At 38.9% G+C, this 16,802-nt stretch overlaps 1 protein-coding gene across 1 annotated transcript; it reads right to left on the bottom strand.

Annotated features, from left to right (window-relative positions):
* Positions 1-137: 137 nt before the first annotated feature.
* Positions 138-16,723, bottom strand: alg6 (ALG6 alpha-1,3-glucosyltransferase). The gene is made up of 14 exons (XM_082189877.1): positions 16,543-16,723; positions 16,224-16,308; positions 15,975-16,064; positions 15,786-15,874; positions 12,629-12,711; positions 12,457-12,521; positions 12,135-12,320; positions 10,762-10,897; positions 7,926-8,011; positions 4,825-4,909; positions 4,664-4,734; positions 3,471-3,539; positions 1,221-1,410; positions 138-678 (listed from the first exon to the last, which is right to left on the bottom strand). Exons 1-14 carry the CDS (start codon positions 16,622-16,624, stop codon positions 481-483), a joined length of 1,515 nt encoding a protein of 504 aa, XP_082046003.1. The 5' UTR covers positions 16,625-16,723; the 3' UTR covers positions 138-480.
* Positions 16,724-16,802: the final 79 nt, after the last annotated feature.

Genomic DNA, 16,802 nt, shown 5'->3' with positions numbered 1-16,802 from the left:
ACCCGTGCGACTTGTGATCCAGGGTCACAAATAATTATGTTGGACAAATTGTGTAGCCCTACAAACAAGGACAACAAACCTGCAACTTAAAAAAAATAAAAATTAATTGTTAGGTCATTTAAAAATCCTGGAGACAATTTCATTTGGTACAAAAACATTTAATGATGTATCAAAAATGGTAATAAAAATAATGTCAGCACAAGCGACCCCTTATGGCCTGGTCATTTACACAATACCAATATCCCACTAACCGAATTTGTCTCTAAATTGTACAAGTGAGAGAAAGTCTGGCAGAACTGTATCTCCTTTCATTTGATTCACTCTTCCCAAGCAATACCCCCAAACTTCATTAGGAGGAAATTGAATTTTTCCAAACTATTCCCATCCTGTTCTATTCTAACCACAGGGATTGTCCTCTCTTTTCACCAACATCCTGACTGTAGTTCTTCTTTTGACAACTAATGTCTTTGAAGACATGTTTCAGTTTGTTTTCTTCTGGCTCTTTTTCCTCTGTGGCTCCATCAACTGGACTAGGTTGAAATATATGATGAAGCCCAGAAATTGCAGAAAGGAGAGGACGGAGACCAGAACCGGAAACAGATCGGGCAACTTGGCCGGAGGCTCCAACCACACGCTCGTAAAGCTCAACGCAGCCATGGCCACCAGTGAAAACCAGAACTGTAAAAGACAAAGTGAACAACACTTACACATTATTTCCTTTCCTATGAAAGGAAATATGACAAACATTCATTAGTCCTAGTCAAGTTCTACAACAACGGCAGTACACAGATCCTTGTAACTTGATGTTTATTTTCCACCCTGTTTTGGGACGGCGAGGTATAAACATTAACGTGTCTATTTACGACAGATGGAGTGAAGGATCAGTGGAAGTGCTGGTGTGAGCAACACGACCCCCCAATGAAACTCTACCTCCATCGTAGGGCCCCCTTATTTATGTCTCTTGTGTAAATAAATATATCTAGGCAAACCTGTGTTAATGACTCACGCTACACAAATAGCACACCTTCTGATCTCGAACATTCACGCAAGGAGCTGTTGAAACGTTCAGTCTTCAAAAGCACTAAGAGGAGCATGGGGTCAAGCTAATGTGAAAGTTATGGCCCGTTCAAGTGGCCTAGTGCGCTTAACTGACTTCTTCATAAGCGTCGAATTCATTAACGTCAGTGGGGTAACGGGCCGTGACGTCAGCGTTAACTTACTTTCCATTTAATGATCAGGCTGAGTTTAGGCAGACAGTGCTGAGTGAGTTTGTGAGAGAGGCTCAGCCTGAGTTCTTCATCTGTAGTTTTCTCTAAAGCAGAGAGCAGATACAAACTCAGAAAGAGGAACGCCGATGAGGTCACCGCATAAGGCAACAGCAAACCGTCCTTCAACAGCAGGGGGAGCATGCTAGAGAGAAAACGACAATGTTAAAAACATACAGAATTCTGAATGTGCACAATAATAACTGATTATTTATCCCTCTGTATTTTTGATACAGCTGGTGTTCATTTTCATTTTGATCAAGATAAGTGTGCAGTATTCGGCTGGTCCTATCATTTCAAAATGGCAGCCCCCATGATGAGACCCGCTCCATGTAAAAACTTTAAATTTGGTCAATGGTCAATTTTACTCAGACTAAAATGGCATTTTAGAGTTTTTTTTTTTTTAGAGGTGAACTCTGAGCTGACCGATGTAGCAATCGTCTTGTACATGTTCCCATGACAACGCAGCAAGGTGTCCATCAGCTGAATAGTTGTTCTTACGACATAAATTTCGTATTATTGCTGTGGACATAACTGTAGGAAATAAATGTACATTTTATACAAAAAAGGTTTTTAAATATGCGTTATATATCTGTGTGAGTGAATTTCGCTGCTCTCAACTTTTAAACTTGTCTTCTCATCTTTGGACCCAACATTACCTAACACATTTCTTACCTATGAAACTTATTTAAACATAACATGACAAAAATGTATCACAAACAAAACCACTTGAATTGCTCTGTATGCAAGTTAACTCGAACTCTCCCGCCATCTAGCTTTAAAATGAATCACGAGTATTTACTGGGTCACATGACCATAAATGATAACATTACATCCTTGAAGTGACCATCGCATGTTCCCTTCGCTAACAGCCTTGTGGAAGGGCCCTTCATGAAGGAACCCAGTTGTTCACTTTCGTTTGGAACACCCCTACAAATGGCGTCCCCTTCCCGAAGGGCACAAAAATGCTGTTTGGAATTTGTTCTTGGTGTGCCTCCAGGAACAGGGTTGGGAAACACTGCTCTACAGGACAGTAGCCCTCCAGGAACAGGTTTGTGACACCCCTTGTAGAAATGCATTATTCACAGTCAGCCAAGATTCATTTATTCCACAAAAGTGTCCAATAATAGCGGGGGTTACCAAGATAAGTGCCCACTCCATGTATACATTTTTTTTTTACATTTTAAATTTAGTCAATATTTAGTTATTTCATTTTCATCCATTCATTCATTTTAGCCAATTTTACCCTGACTAAAATTACTTGCATACTTTTAGAAGAAAATCATATTTAAGTTAATGAAAATGTGCAAAATCAAACCATATATATATATATATATATATATATATATATATATGTGTGAAAATCAGATTTTCTTAACATTTTCAAGAACAGTTATTATTTAATTATCAAATCATGCACATTTTCCAGCAGGTGGTCTTTATCGCTGAAAACACACACACACACACACACACACACACACACACACACACACACACACACACACACACACACACACACACACACACACACACACACACACACAGTATCTTAGCTGTTTCCATAGGCATTTGGCTGAAAAACAATAACTTGTGCACCAATCTTATCATGAATAATACTACCATTGTGAAAGTGTTGACAAAATAAAACAATCTTTGTGTTAGCAGAACAGGTCATGACGCAGAAAAAACAATATGAGCTGTGAATTTTGATGCCTCAACATTTCGCCATAATGAGTAGAAAGTGTGCAAATTAATGGTGTGTGTTTGCAGTATAGAAAACTGTGGCAATGTGTTGTCTCTGTATGCTCTTGTGGATATTTCCCTTAATGCAACAATTACTCTATCATAGAATATAATCTAATTATCTTCCATAACAAAGAGCATCATGTCTTCAGCTAAAAAACAGAAATATGCAGCATTAAAACAGTTTTGTGGAAGCAGGCAGTGTGATTCCAGAGAATGGTGGGTTGTGTTTACACAAAGGGGTCTTAGTTTAATGGTATGTGGGCTATGTCATGTAATCCAGTGATATCCTTACACTAAACCATGCACACAACAATAAGTGTGGACAGCTGGGACTCCCCATCAGCTACTCTTCCTCACACTATACAGTCATTTGCGGATTTTGTTATCTTAACCGTGAGGATTAATTTATTTATAGTACAATGATTTGAATTTAGTAACACATATTGCTTGGTATCTTACCTGAAAGTTGACGTTAGCAGAAACCAAATGGCAATCAGAGGCATTTCGTTGATGACAAGGCAAACTGGCCTGTAAAATACATATTTGACTATATTTACTACATTACAGATATGTTTATATGATACCGATGCTATAATTATGTAGTTGAGAGGGCAAGGACCAGGTATCAGTATCATCTCTCCCCACTGATCCAGCCACTACACTTCCTCTGTCAGCAAACTTCTAATACTCCCAATGGAGACCCTTAATCCAGAAACATGCCTTACTGATTGACTAACACATGCAAGATATAACACAACAATACGCTGCTTGCAGCTGGCTCTTTCTATGTATGTACATATGTTATATATCATAATATTTTAGATTTATGACATACACGAATAAACCTGCAGAATACTAAGGGGAACTACTGCACTATTCTAAACAATCACTAATTTCACTGAAGGAGAAGTTTATAATTTCTAGCAATTGGCTGATATAGTCTTTTACTGATATTGCCTTTTTATATTTATGATTAGTTGTCCGATAACCAATATGCATTATTTAACCATTGTTCTATTTCTGCATTTTGACTACATCATTGGACAGCAATGAATTGCTGTATGAATTATTATGATGTCATTATATTAATGCAGTTGTTTTCTTTTTTTGGGCTATGCCTATTACAAAGTTTTTTTCTAAATGATTGCAAATGTATTTTTATTTTGGGATGTCAATTTTATTAATCTAACCATTTCTTTATGTACTTAATTCTTTTTTAAATACTTATTTTACCTTTGAAAACTATTGTTGGCTGCCAACCAAATGGTGGCATTTATCAGGTAGGCTCAACATTAAAGTGTAAAAGTGTACCTCAGGTAGTTTCTAGTAAGCACTAAAAAATAATAATTGCAATAGTCATTGTTTTTTAACGTTTCCGTATCCCTTGTATCACCCCTTCTTCTGCTGTTCTGACAAAAACAGTAGTCCGGCCCCTACAGTATCTTACGCTACTAGTTGAGCCCAAAAACACACACAAAAATGTGTGTTATGAAATGGCAAACTTTACCTTTAAACACGATACTGTTAGTTTTAGATACTGTGTTGTGTGTTTGCTTTGTGTCATAACATTGTCTATTAATGACAGTGGGTTGAGCAAAAGTGCTGTTCACAGCAACTGGATCAAGTAGTATGAATTATATTACGCTGCTTACAAGGCTACTAGAAGGATGGACTTCTCATGGACTTGGAAGGAGAAGAGGAAAAAAGCCAGGGAGGAGTTCACCTATAATATAAGTAGACCGGGAGAGTCAGTGGTCAAAAATACAAGTTGTTGAACTGTCAAAGTCAAACACATAATGATGACACCACTTACCAAGGCAAGCTTGAAGTGCCATAGAGTGGGTTTGGACAACACTTTTAATGATGAAGGCAGGATGAACAACAGAGTAAGAGCAAAACTGTAAGAAAAAAAAAAGTAAAAAATGTTTTCATTGAATACATCCATGCATTAATGACAGATTTACTATACACACACAGTGTGGAGAAATACGATCAAGAGCCCCTGTTGCCAAAGCCCGTAATCTATCCCATGGAACTAGAGAACGCGGCTGCCTGATCTTTTTATACATCCTCACAGTCAACAAGAAAGATCCCAGCATGCAGGAAATGCATGAGATTCAGAGATGGCCTGCCGAGCACTCACAGAATTACTTTAACCCCTCAATCATCACTCTCTTGGAGGAAAATGACCCTATTAGAGGTGAATGACCCTTGTGGGACAAGAATCTGGTCCATGCAAATGTAACAGGTGAGATACACTTTACAGGGAACGGATGTGTATCTGATGCGACCGTTATTTTTTAGGGATGCACGAAATATCGGCCACCATATCGGAACTGGCCAATATGTTCATTTTTAATGTTACCGTTATCGGCCCGATAAGAAAATTTGGCCGATATATTAAAGCCGATAAATAATGGATTATTTCCTTCAGCTGAGACATACAAGTAGTTTATGAGACAATATGATTGGAATTTGGAATCACTTCAAAAAGGAAACATGCAAGTCCGTCATTTAGGCTACATATAATTATAAAGAGAACATAATTATAATGGTGTGCTTGGGACATGGCTTTTAATGGACTTTAATGGAGACTTTTGTTTTTGTAATCAGGCTCTCAAAAATTATACACAAATTTGGATTTAGATTTTTTGGCCAATATATCGGTTATCGGCTTTCAAATATAAAGAATTATCGGTTATCGGTATCTTACAAAAGGTTCATATCCGTACATGCCTATTTTTTTTAATGTAAAAATACAAAATACTTATACTACTCAAAGCCGGCGGCCACTCACTTTTGATGGCCATGGCGGCCCGATTCAGCCGCTACATGGCACAATGTCAAATCCCCAAACAGTGGAAGACGGCCAAGACAGTATTGCTGTTCAAGAAGGGCGACCGCGAGCTGCTCAGCAACTACCGGCCGATCACATTGTTGTCGGCCGTGTACAAGATCTTCACTAAGGTGCTGCTCAACCGGTTGGCCAAGCAGCTAGATGAACAACAACCCGTCGAGCAGGCCGGATTTAGATCTGGCTTTAGCACCATGGACCATGTGCAGGTGCTGAACCAGCTGCTCGAGCGGACCAGGGAGTACAAGATGCCGCTGGTCCTGGCTTTTGTCGACTACGAGAAGGCCTTCGACTCGGTCGAGATTAACGCCGTGTTGCTCGCTCTCCAACAACAAGGCATCGGTGACGAGCACGTGGCCCTGCTGCAGGAGCTGAATAGCAACTGCGCTACCACCATCACCCTGTTCGACCGGCCGCTTAATATCAAGGTCGGCCGCGGGGTCAAGCAGGGAGACACCATCTCGCCCAAGCTTTTCACCGCCTGTCTCGAGCAAATTTTCCGGCAGCTCAACTGGGACGAGGTCGGCATCAAGATCAACGGCCGCTAGCTCAATCACCTGCGCTTTGCCGATGACATCGTGCTGATAGGCTGTTCGGCGGTCGATGTACAGCAGCGGCTCGACCAGCTCAACCAGGCTGGTGCCCGGTTCGGCCTCAAAATCAATCGGGCCAAAATTAAGTGGATGCGCAACGATCAGGTGGCCGACACCACCCTCCATGTCGACCAGCATCAGCTCCAGCAAGTAGATAGCTATATCTACTTGGGCCAGGAGCTGACCACCGACCATAAGATTGGCCGAGAACTGGCACGACGACGCCGAGCAGCCTGGGTCAGCTTCGGCTCAATTGCCGAGACGGCCAACAACAGAGCCATTGACCCGGACATCAGGGCTGCCCTATTCAACAGCACCGTCCTGCCGGCCATGCTCTATGGGGCCGAGACCTGGACAATGACGGCGGCCGACCGGCTAAAGCTGGCCGTGACTGAACGCGCAATCGAGCGCCGAATGATCGGGGTCCAACAGACCGACCACGTCCGCAACGAGCAGTTGCGGGCCATGACCAGGGTGGACGACGCGGTGGACCTGGCCAACAAGGCCAAGAAGCGCTGGGCCGGGCACCTGATGCGGCAGACGGACGAAAGATGGACGGCGCGAAGTCACCGTCTGGTTGCTGATCGATATCAAGCGGCCACGTGGACGCCCTGCAACACGATGGCGCGACTCGCTACGACAAGATCTGGGACACAATTGGATGAGGCTCGCCCAGGACCGACAGACCTGGGTAGATCGTTGTGGTCTGCGCTGACCACCTTTGGCCGGCGAAGACAGCCCGATTCTGGATTCTGGAAAAATGAACATTTTCGCACTGAACCTAAGCAATTTTTTTCCTTATGACATGTTTTTAAAAGTAACATAAAATTGCTTATAAAACTATATAAATGTCACAGCCCTGTAAAATGTGAACTTGGAGCTGACCGAAGAAGCAATCGTCTTAGACATTTACTGACACCTAGTGGTGTGGATGTAGCATCTTGCAAACATTTACACCAGCTAGAAAAGCATTAATCACAGTCAGTAATTATTAATTTATTTTCCCAATGTGTACAATAATAAGCGTGCAGTATTTGGCTGGTCCTGTCATTTCAAAATGGCTGCCCCCATGAGGGGACCAGCTCAGTGTAAAATAAAACAGGATGACAGAATTTTTTTTGGGTGAACTATCCCTTTAAAACAGACCCATGAGAAAATGAATTACCGGCCCTGCAAATATAGACTGAACAAAGAGACAAACAAATCATTAAAGATTCTGAAGCAAATAGTCAAAGAAATAATCTTAACCAAGCCCTTGCACCTGCAGATTAGTGTCCACATATCAATGTCACAAAATCTCTCCGATATCATTAACTACCCATAATCCTTCTGTGCCCTCCATTATAATGAGATGTGTTTCACAAACTTGGTAAGAGGGAATATCCTGTGAGAGATTTTTAGGAGGATACATAAAGAGACAAAGGAAAAGGAGAAAGGGTTGTGGGTAAATAGATGGTGAAGGATTACCTGAGGAACAGCTGAGTCTCTCTGGACAGCAGGGTCTTGATCTTTATCAGCACATTCAAGCTGCACCATGTGTTAGCCACTTTATCCTGTCAACAAACACATGCTGTCAAAGTCACTAAACTAATGCGCTCCGGACAGAACGACACAATGAGAACGAATGATACACTGACTGATAGGTCAGTTTTCAAGTTATTTATGAACAGTTGTTTAAACTGGTGTAAATTCAGGGGTGCCAGCTCAATTTAAGTTAAAGGCCAGACTGAACAAAACTTCACATTTAACTTTATGCTTTAATAACTTATATTGGGGTCCACTATTGGGTTAAAAAGAAGGGAATATTAATCACACAACAATACTGACAATATAAAGAAACAGAAAGCACTGCTTTTGAAATGTAAAAATGCCACCTAAAATCTAAATAAAATAAAAAATATATTTTTGATTAACACTGTGAGCAACTTGCTGTTAATGCTGTAAAATATAATGAATATATTGCAGCAATAAGATAAATGGGTACTATCCCAAACTATATTAGGCCTCAGTGTTTAGTATTATTCATATACTTTTTACATTATTTAATTGAACTAGATTTTAAATATATAAAAAATAATTTGTTTTAGTAATGTTGTTATACGATTTTTTGTTAAGTAGTTGCAATGACAAAATTTATAATTATCATTTTTAAGTTTTTCATCTAATATTTAATTACAGAAAATAATTTGTAATAGTTTTTTAATTAAGTTATATTAAACAATAACAACACTATTAAGCCTACAAGCCATTTTTTTGACAGTCCTGAGATTTCATAAAGACAGTATATGAAATTACTCGGGTAATAAAATCAGTGATTCAAGGGTAGAATTTTGTTCTTGGTCATTTTCTATATTGTTGCAGCTCAATAGACTTTTCTTAAATAACTACAAATTTATGATCATGCTTACAAAATTAGCACTGACATATAAGGTAAGTGTCTTTAAATGGTATGTGGCTTTTGAAAAGAAAGCACATAAGTGGCATTACTCAGCGTAATCATTTCCCAACTGAAAGCGCAATAAAAATTCCTGTGGGCATTCTTGGGGAGCATTGGTACAAAGGGCAAGGGTGAAGTATTACACTCCCATTAATTTTCCCGTCAAGTAATCGTGAAGTCAAAAAAAGCTATGCACTTATTTGTAAACTTATGGACACAGGGTTGATGTATACCAATGACATTAATAACATCCCCCAGGCTGCAAAGACTACGGTTTTGCCACATACAGAAGACCAAATTGTACCCTTTAGGAAACCGATACGTTACGAGTGCCCATTGACCTTTCTGCTGGGGTACCGACATGTGATTCCTCAAAGACTGGTGGCCTTTAGCAGTTGTGCAAAAACAGAATTAGTAAATGTTATGAAAGTTGCAGCCCTGCCTCTGAGAAACTCTCCATACTGCTCAGTCCTCAAAAACACAGCTGCTGTCTTTCACAGCTGTGTGGAGACGAGTGGACACTACAGCAGAAGATGAGACCCGCCAATGAGACACACTTTGAAAAGGACACACTTTTTTTTTTTTTTTTATACAATGAAAGTCAATTGGGTTTTTGGACCCCATTGACTTTCATTGTATGGGCAAAATCGTTTCCCAAGTGAAAGGGTTGGGAAATTATTTTGTCATGGTGTTTTTTTTTTATTTATCCCATTTTATGGACATTTTTCAAAATGTCTTCTTATGTGTTTCACAGAAGAAAGAAAGTGATGCAGGTTTGGAACAACATAAGGTTAGGTAAATGACGGAATTTAATTGTATTTCTTACAGACAAACAGCACGGATTTAGCTATTGACTAAACATCACCTAGCTTTACCGTCCTCTGATGTATACAGTACATGATAGCAGCAGCCAAGACTCGCTTAGCGCTTCCTCCGTCAGACGCTCAAGGCTCTAGGTTAGAATTACTCACACCTTGTGTATTATGTTAGCCTCATGTCAGGCAAATGCATGATATATTCTGGGCCCTGAGCCCTGTAGAATTTTCAATTACTTCTCACAACAAAGCTACTTTGACAACAGGGTTTTTGGGTACATTTCAAAAGCAAGGCGCAGTACTTGTACATCGTGTATTTCATTATTGACTTACAAAAAGGAATCAGACCTGGCTTTAAGACAACGAACAGGAGACAGCTCTGGTTTTCCAATAAACTCAATATGAGACCCTTGTTTACTAATCAGATCTAAAAGATAAATCCTGCTCTAGACACAAAGGGTCTTATTGGGGTAATCTATGAATATAGAAAGATCTGACTGGCAAGATGTGCATTAAGTCAGTCTTCTATTTGCATTAGTATCACAGAACCAGAATTGAACACTGTTTACAGTTTACTGTATGTATCTACATAGGATTCTGGCAATAGTGTATTTATGCATTCATGCATGCATGCATGCATACATACAGAGAAAAGTGTATGCATGTGGATAAGGATTTCAAGGGCATTTCCAAGCCGACCCTGCATTGGAAATTTTATAACAGGCTAGCACACAACCGAATAAGCATCATGCTGTAATGATGTGTTGAAAACCCATTCCTTAAGCAGTAAATATGACTGATTTACATGCATTTTACCACAGTGTTTTACAAAAGTAAAGCGCAAAGCCTGATACCAAGTTGTGTAAATACTACTGTGACTGTAAGCAAATAGTAAACATTTCTCAATGTATGTCACCATTAGCAAGGTAATTTCAGTTATGCAAGCATGAGTTCAATAAAATCAATGAAAGGAACCTATTTAGGTGGACTTGACAGAGTTTGCCCATTGATGTGTTGTGATGATGCATACACTACACATTAGGGGAATTACCTCAAACAGTCCCCGGTCAACGGGAAAAAGACGATGAAGAACTTGTAGAGATTGTTTGGGGTCGGACAAAAAAGGCATCCAGCAGAGGGCAAAGGTCACCAATACAGTCAATGCGATCTTGGCCAACAGAAAAAATCTGGGTACACACAAAAAAAGCACTGTAAAAACTCAAAAATGTAACAATGACACACAAAAAAATTTTAATAAAAAAAAATACACACTTTATACATATACATACATATACATATATACATATATATATATATATATATATATATACATATATATATACACACATATATATATACATATACACATATACATATACACATATACATATACACACACTGATAAAATTGGAGTGTGCATGATTTTAAACATATTTGTCAGAATACTATTAATTTAATATTTGTAAGTGAAAATAAAATAGTTGAGCTTAATTACATACTAGAAAAAAAAAAACGTTTCCATGATTCACGTGTTATTAATCAGGTTTCTCAACTACTTGAGCAGAGACAACATACCATCACAGTTTTTCAGTTTGCTGTATACTGTAACCGCTAACACCTCTCAGCTGTAGATATACAGTTGCATGCACAGACATAGCAGGGAGGGTCAGGCATGGCCAGAGAGTCATCTGGACATGTCTCTTCCCAGGCAAACTAATCCACCAATGCATTTGCCTCCAAATGCCCTTGGTACATTGTTACTAAATCAACAAATGCAAGACAGCAAAGAGCAGAGCACTTGCATTGAGACTGGCTGCAGGACTAATGTAAAACTGCATGTAACCTGCATACTTAAAAATGTAATAATAAAAGACAATTTTAAAATGACACCTGTAGTGGTGAAGTGCCAGATGACAAACATTAAGCATTTGTTAAAAGCTAGCATAAATCAGGGACTTTGGCACTTTCGGCTGGATTGTACAGCTAAACTTGTAATTATAGGAATGTCAACAGATTCATTAATTAATGGTGAGCAATTTTCCATTAACGGAACTTTTCACTTGTAAGTAATAAATCATACTTGCTGAGATTTAGATTCAGCAATTAAAAAAAAGAACTATCAATGACTTTACTTTTAATTTAGGTGCTATTTTTGATTTAATTAATTATATACACACTCACACATACATGCATATACATCTTTTTTTGTTGGGTGTGTCTATTGAACATAGGCATAGATACATGCATTGACTGTAATAAATACATTTAACAGTCCTACTTTTACTACACCGAGGCTTTTTGTATCTTCTGAAATCTTTTGAGGTCTGCTTAAAAAACAAATAGCCTACTCAATTTTAACATATAATTGGGATCAACATTTAACCACCAAACCGCAGTATTTATGCAACAACCCAAGAGACTCACCCTCGCCCAGTCAAGCCCTGTTTGATGCACTTCCCCATGAGGTAGCAGAAGAAAGGCAGTGAGTGGTACAATTCCATTTGCTTGTAATTGAGAGCCAAGGTGAAGGCCAAGGAACCAAACAGGTCCCAGCCCAAACCAAGTCCCAGAATCCCCCATAGAGCCAGACCCAGGCTCACACTGTTATATCTGAATATGCAGTTAAAGACAATGCACATGCTGTTTTTTCTGAATCTTAAGTTCTTAACATATTTGTGAATAGATTAAATTAAATTAGATGAATATTAAATACCATAGCAGAATTAGGTTAAAGGGTAAAGGATATTGAAAATGGCCATAGTCAATCAGTACAAGTCCTGGATACAGAAGGATGCAGAGAGCTGTGGCAACCTATGAGAACAAAAATATACAGTTTGACCAAATCAAAGCAAAAATGTAATCTCAATTATTATATATTTTTTTACAATATACAAATTCAAGGGAATTTGTTTAGCTACCTTTTGTTTAGAGGAACCATCACAAAAGTAGAAGCAATAAACCAAAACTGCTGGAATGTAGATCAAAATATCTGCAAAAAGAACTAATGGAAGAAGAAGATTAATAACATATTAACAACATATAAATATTTCTCCTGTGTCAAGAGGAATTACTTAATCAATCCTACACAATTTACTGACTTTGAAGATTGCAAAGAGTCTTATAGTTACACTGCAGTCATATAAGCAATGATCAAAGCCCTGTAAACATTAACATGCTTTATAACATCCAAGAGTATTCAAAGCAATGCAGGTTACAGGTGACAATAACCCCACCTTCTTAAAATAATTACATGGACTAGTATTGTATTGGGACACCTGACAATTACACCAACATGGACTGTAATAACATTGCATTTTAAATACATGGACATTAATGGGTTGTTTCCACCGAGCAGAAAGGTACAGTACAGTATGGTACACAATTATTTCCATTTCGATTGTCAGAAGTTGTGAATGGTACCAAAATACCAAACCGTACTGTACCCTTTTTTTGGGACCCTTCCATTGGGGTTACCTAGCACAGTAGTCCGGTACCTAAAGGGTGGAGCTAGACTCACTGCAGAACGTTGATTGGTTGACAGAGAATTGTCACTTGCACACGCTACAAGGAGAATGACAGCACAAGATGCGCCATTTTTTTATCCGGCTGTGTTTTTCCTTGCAGCCTTTGCTCAAACAAAGCTTGTCCTCTTCTTGTGACAAACAGCCACATGCCGAGAAGCAAGAACAAGATCTGCTGTTTGTCCTCCATTGTTGTACTGTTGGCGGTGGAAACGCAAGCCGGATCAAGGTTTACCGTCCCAAATCGTACTGTACTGTACCGCTCGGTGGAAACAAGCCATAATATGGAATTGCAGCTATAACAGCTTCCACTTTTCTGGGAAGGCTGTCCACAAGGAGTGTTTTCAGGGCTCTGTGTGGGCCAGTCAAGTTCTTACACACCAAACTCAGCCAACCACGTCTTTATGGACCTTGCTTTGTGCACTGGGGCACTGCAATAGAAAAGGGCCTTCCCCAAACTTTTCCAACAAAGTTGGAAGCCTGGCATCGTCAAAAATGTTTTAGTATGCTGAAGCATTAAGATTTCCAATGACTGTAAGGGGCCTAGCCTAACCCCTGAAAAATACCCCTATACCAATATCCCTTCTCCATCATACTTTACAGTTGGCACAATGAAGTCAGGCAGGGTTTTTTGCAACATTTACAATGTTTTTGCAGCGTTTAGCAATTTGGCCAATCACAACAATATCTGTTGATTTCTTGAATGCAATGGCCAATCAAAGGTGTTTAAGTTAGCACTGAACAAGAACTTCTGCGCTTTGAGCGGTGAGTGGATTCTGAGATCTGCACGCTCACAAATCCTTTCTTTATAACAATTATGTAAATAAAAGATTCAGTGCAGTCAGCTTCATTGATTATAGCGGAACTTTGTGAGATTGTTATTAACTAAGATGAGTGACAGCATTTTGTGATTATAAAGGGAGCGCTCTTTGCAGATTTTTTGCCATGCCAAATCCTGCATAGTTTTTTTTTTTGCTTTTCTGTTCAAATAAACAGGTTGTGAAAATAGATGCTTTATATAACAAATAATTTATCAGAATCGTTTATGCTGGGATGTGTTGTGTGGTCACACGAAACTTGAAACTATTTCAAGGAATTTATTTAAATGTGTTTTTAAAGGGGAAACGCATCCCCTTACCCTGGAGTTGATTTACCCTCCGCCTATGATCAGAAAACTCCTATTTAACGCATTATTACACAAAACGGAACTTGAAACATAATTATATTAGTAAATTACTATCACTAGGAGACTTGCTGACTTCAACTATTTTTAATGGTGACTACACTCACAGTCTTTGGTACACTTCAATATGCTACAGACAAAAATATTTGTATTGCTGTTTGGTCTGCATCGTTATTATTATTATTGTGGTGTTGGCGGAATCGAAGAGCTTTTGTGACTCAGGTTTACAAAGTGTATAGACATATTGAAAATGGGTTTTGGTGTGGTTGCAGGAGGGACTATCTTGTTGGGGGTGAAAACTTTTGAACAGGCTAAAGATGTCCATTTTTATTTTATTTTGTTTAAATATTTAAAAAAAGTTCAATTGGTACTGACCTTCGGAAACAACAGAAGATACTTGCATGTTTCCCGGAAGACAAATTGAGTTAAATTTACCTTGATAGTCAAATTCAAAAAGTTCACTGTGTGTGTGTGTGTGTGTGTGTGTGTGTGTGTCTGTTATTCGCATATCTCTCGAACCGTTAGTCCGATGGATTTCAAACTTGACAGGTGTCTTGCTACGGGGACAAGTAAGTGCAGTGCCATGTTTGGCGTTGTTTGGATTAGAAATGCAAAAGATATCAGTAAATATATATAGGTAAAAGAAGCAAACATTGGCTTTTGCCACTGTAGCCGCTGGCCTCTCACACTGACACTGAGTGAGCACAGCGCAGGACCAGACAGAGAGGGTCGAAGAAAGCAGTGGAGCTTAAGTAGCGTTTTCTCAGAGTTCACTGTGTAGCCTGCTCCCTGAATAGTCGCGCTTATTTATTTGTGGATGTTAACTGAATCTGTAAGTCAGCTACACTGTTTACTTCTGAATATAATATTTTATTCTGGTGCGCTTAACGTTATCGCTTCTGTGTAATAGTAGCCTATACTATTCACCAACTAAACATATCCTATTCAGTGCGTTCACAGTCTCTTTCACGGCCATCATTTGTAGTAGCCAGTTCACAAACTGTTTGCTCAAGCGTAGCGTTTTCTCGGAGTTCACGGTGTAGCCTGCTCCCTGAATCGTGTAGTTCAATTTTCCATATTTATTGTATGTCATTATGTCAGTATCAGTATTTGCTTTCTACCATGCACAAATAAAAATGTCACTGAACTTTTACTGTGTGATTGTAACAATGAGCACTCAAACACACTGAATCAACAATTACTAAAAACACACAAAAACTGATTTTGCACGGGCACTGCACTACTATACTTAATTCTAAATATTATATCTAAATATTTTTTATGTTTTATGCTCTAAATTCAGTTAAGACATAGAAATTATACTGCCATTTAACATATTTGAAATAAATGTCTGATGTCATGAATACCTACCTGTGGCTCTCATGAACAACTTATGAGTGTGGCTTTCATAGCCTCTAGATGCATGCAACTCCACCCATTCAGGATTGAGCAGCTTTGCTCTATCAAAAATACACACAGCAAAATCAAAATCACCATCATCAAGCCATGTTCAACTGAACTGGTAAGTTAAAAAAATATGGATGATGTAACAACACTTACACATATGCACACACCAGACTGTGATAGGCTGTCAAAGGAGGGTAATCAAGTCCCCAATAGTTCAAATCATTATTTGTAGTATTGAAGTACCTAGTTTGGAAAAATAAAAACTATTAGGACACATTTATGTAAGGCACTGGCCTTATAAATTAAATAATGTAACATTCAATCTTTACAAAAAATAAACAAAGAGAGAGGCCTTCACCAATGTTGGTGTACTTGGCTATGGAGGAGGAATGAAAGACTAACCATTCATGAACAGGCAGATTGTAAGTCACTTCTTGCCAGTGTCTCTGTGCTTCATAGTCCCCGAACATTGGCGGTTTCCCTGCACCTGTTCCATTCATTTAAATGCAGAATAGTATGGTTTATTAATTAAAACGTCGATACTGTATAATAAGCATCATATATAACATTTATTTCACGAATAAAGTTTCCCACTAGACTTTTTATTTTAGATGAGCTGATTTTCTTGCTCATTTACAGATGAATGAGCTGTTCCGAACATCTGCCACTGACTTTGACGTGTCAGTTCTAAAAAAAATGCGGCGGTTCATTGAAAACCAACCTGAGTAAGAGTGAAAAGACACCGCCCATCTTGTCGTTAAACCGAGCAACACGCACAGTGAAATAAGGCTCCAGTTCTCCATGTCTGGTAGCCTTTGGGACGGTTGATTTAAAAATCATAAATTATAACATCGCTCATGCTTTCCTGCAGAGCCGAATCGGCTGAGATTCACTTCCTGAAACATTACGTCAGCCGAGTGGCGCCTAGTGATGACATCACAATACATTAGCCAGTGGGTTGAATTGATTAAATAGGTCTAC

The sequence above is a fragment of the Leuciscus leuciscus genome (assembly GCF_965113295.1).
Source record: "Leuciscus leuciscus genome assembly, chromosome: 14".
Classification (NCBI taxonomy): Eukaryota; Metazoa; Chordata; class Actinopteri; order Cypriniformes; family Leuciscidae; genus Leuciscus; species Leuciscus leuciscus.
Note: the sequence above shows the minus strand (reverse complement) of the source record. Positions and strands in the feature narration are given on the sequence as shown.

Coding starts and splice junctions, on each gene's coding strand:
- alg6 (XM_082189877.1), bottom strand. CDS start 16,624: ATGGAGAACTGGAGCCTTATTTCACTGTGCGTGTTGCTCGGTTTAACG. Junction 12,522..12,628: donor ATGGTTCCTCTAAACAAAAG/GTAGCTAAACAA, acceptor TTGTTCTCATAG/GTTGCCACAGCTCTCTGCAT. Junction 1,411..3,470: donor CTGCTAACGTCAACTTTCAG/GTAAGATACCAA, acceptor TTTTCTCTCTAG/CATGCTCCCCCTGCTGTTGA.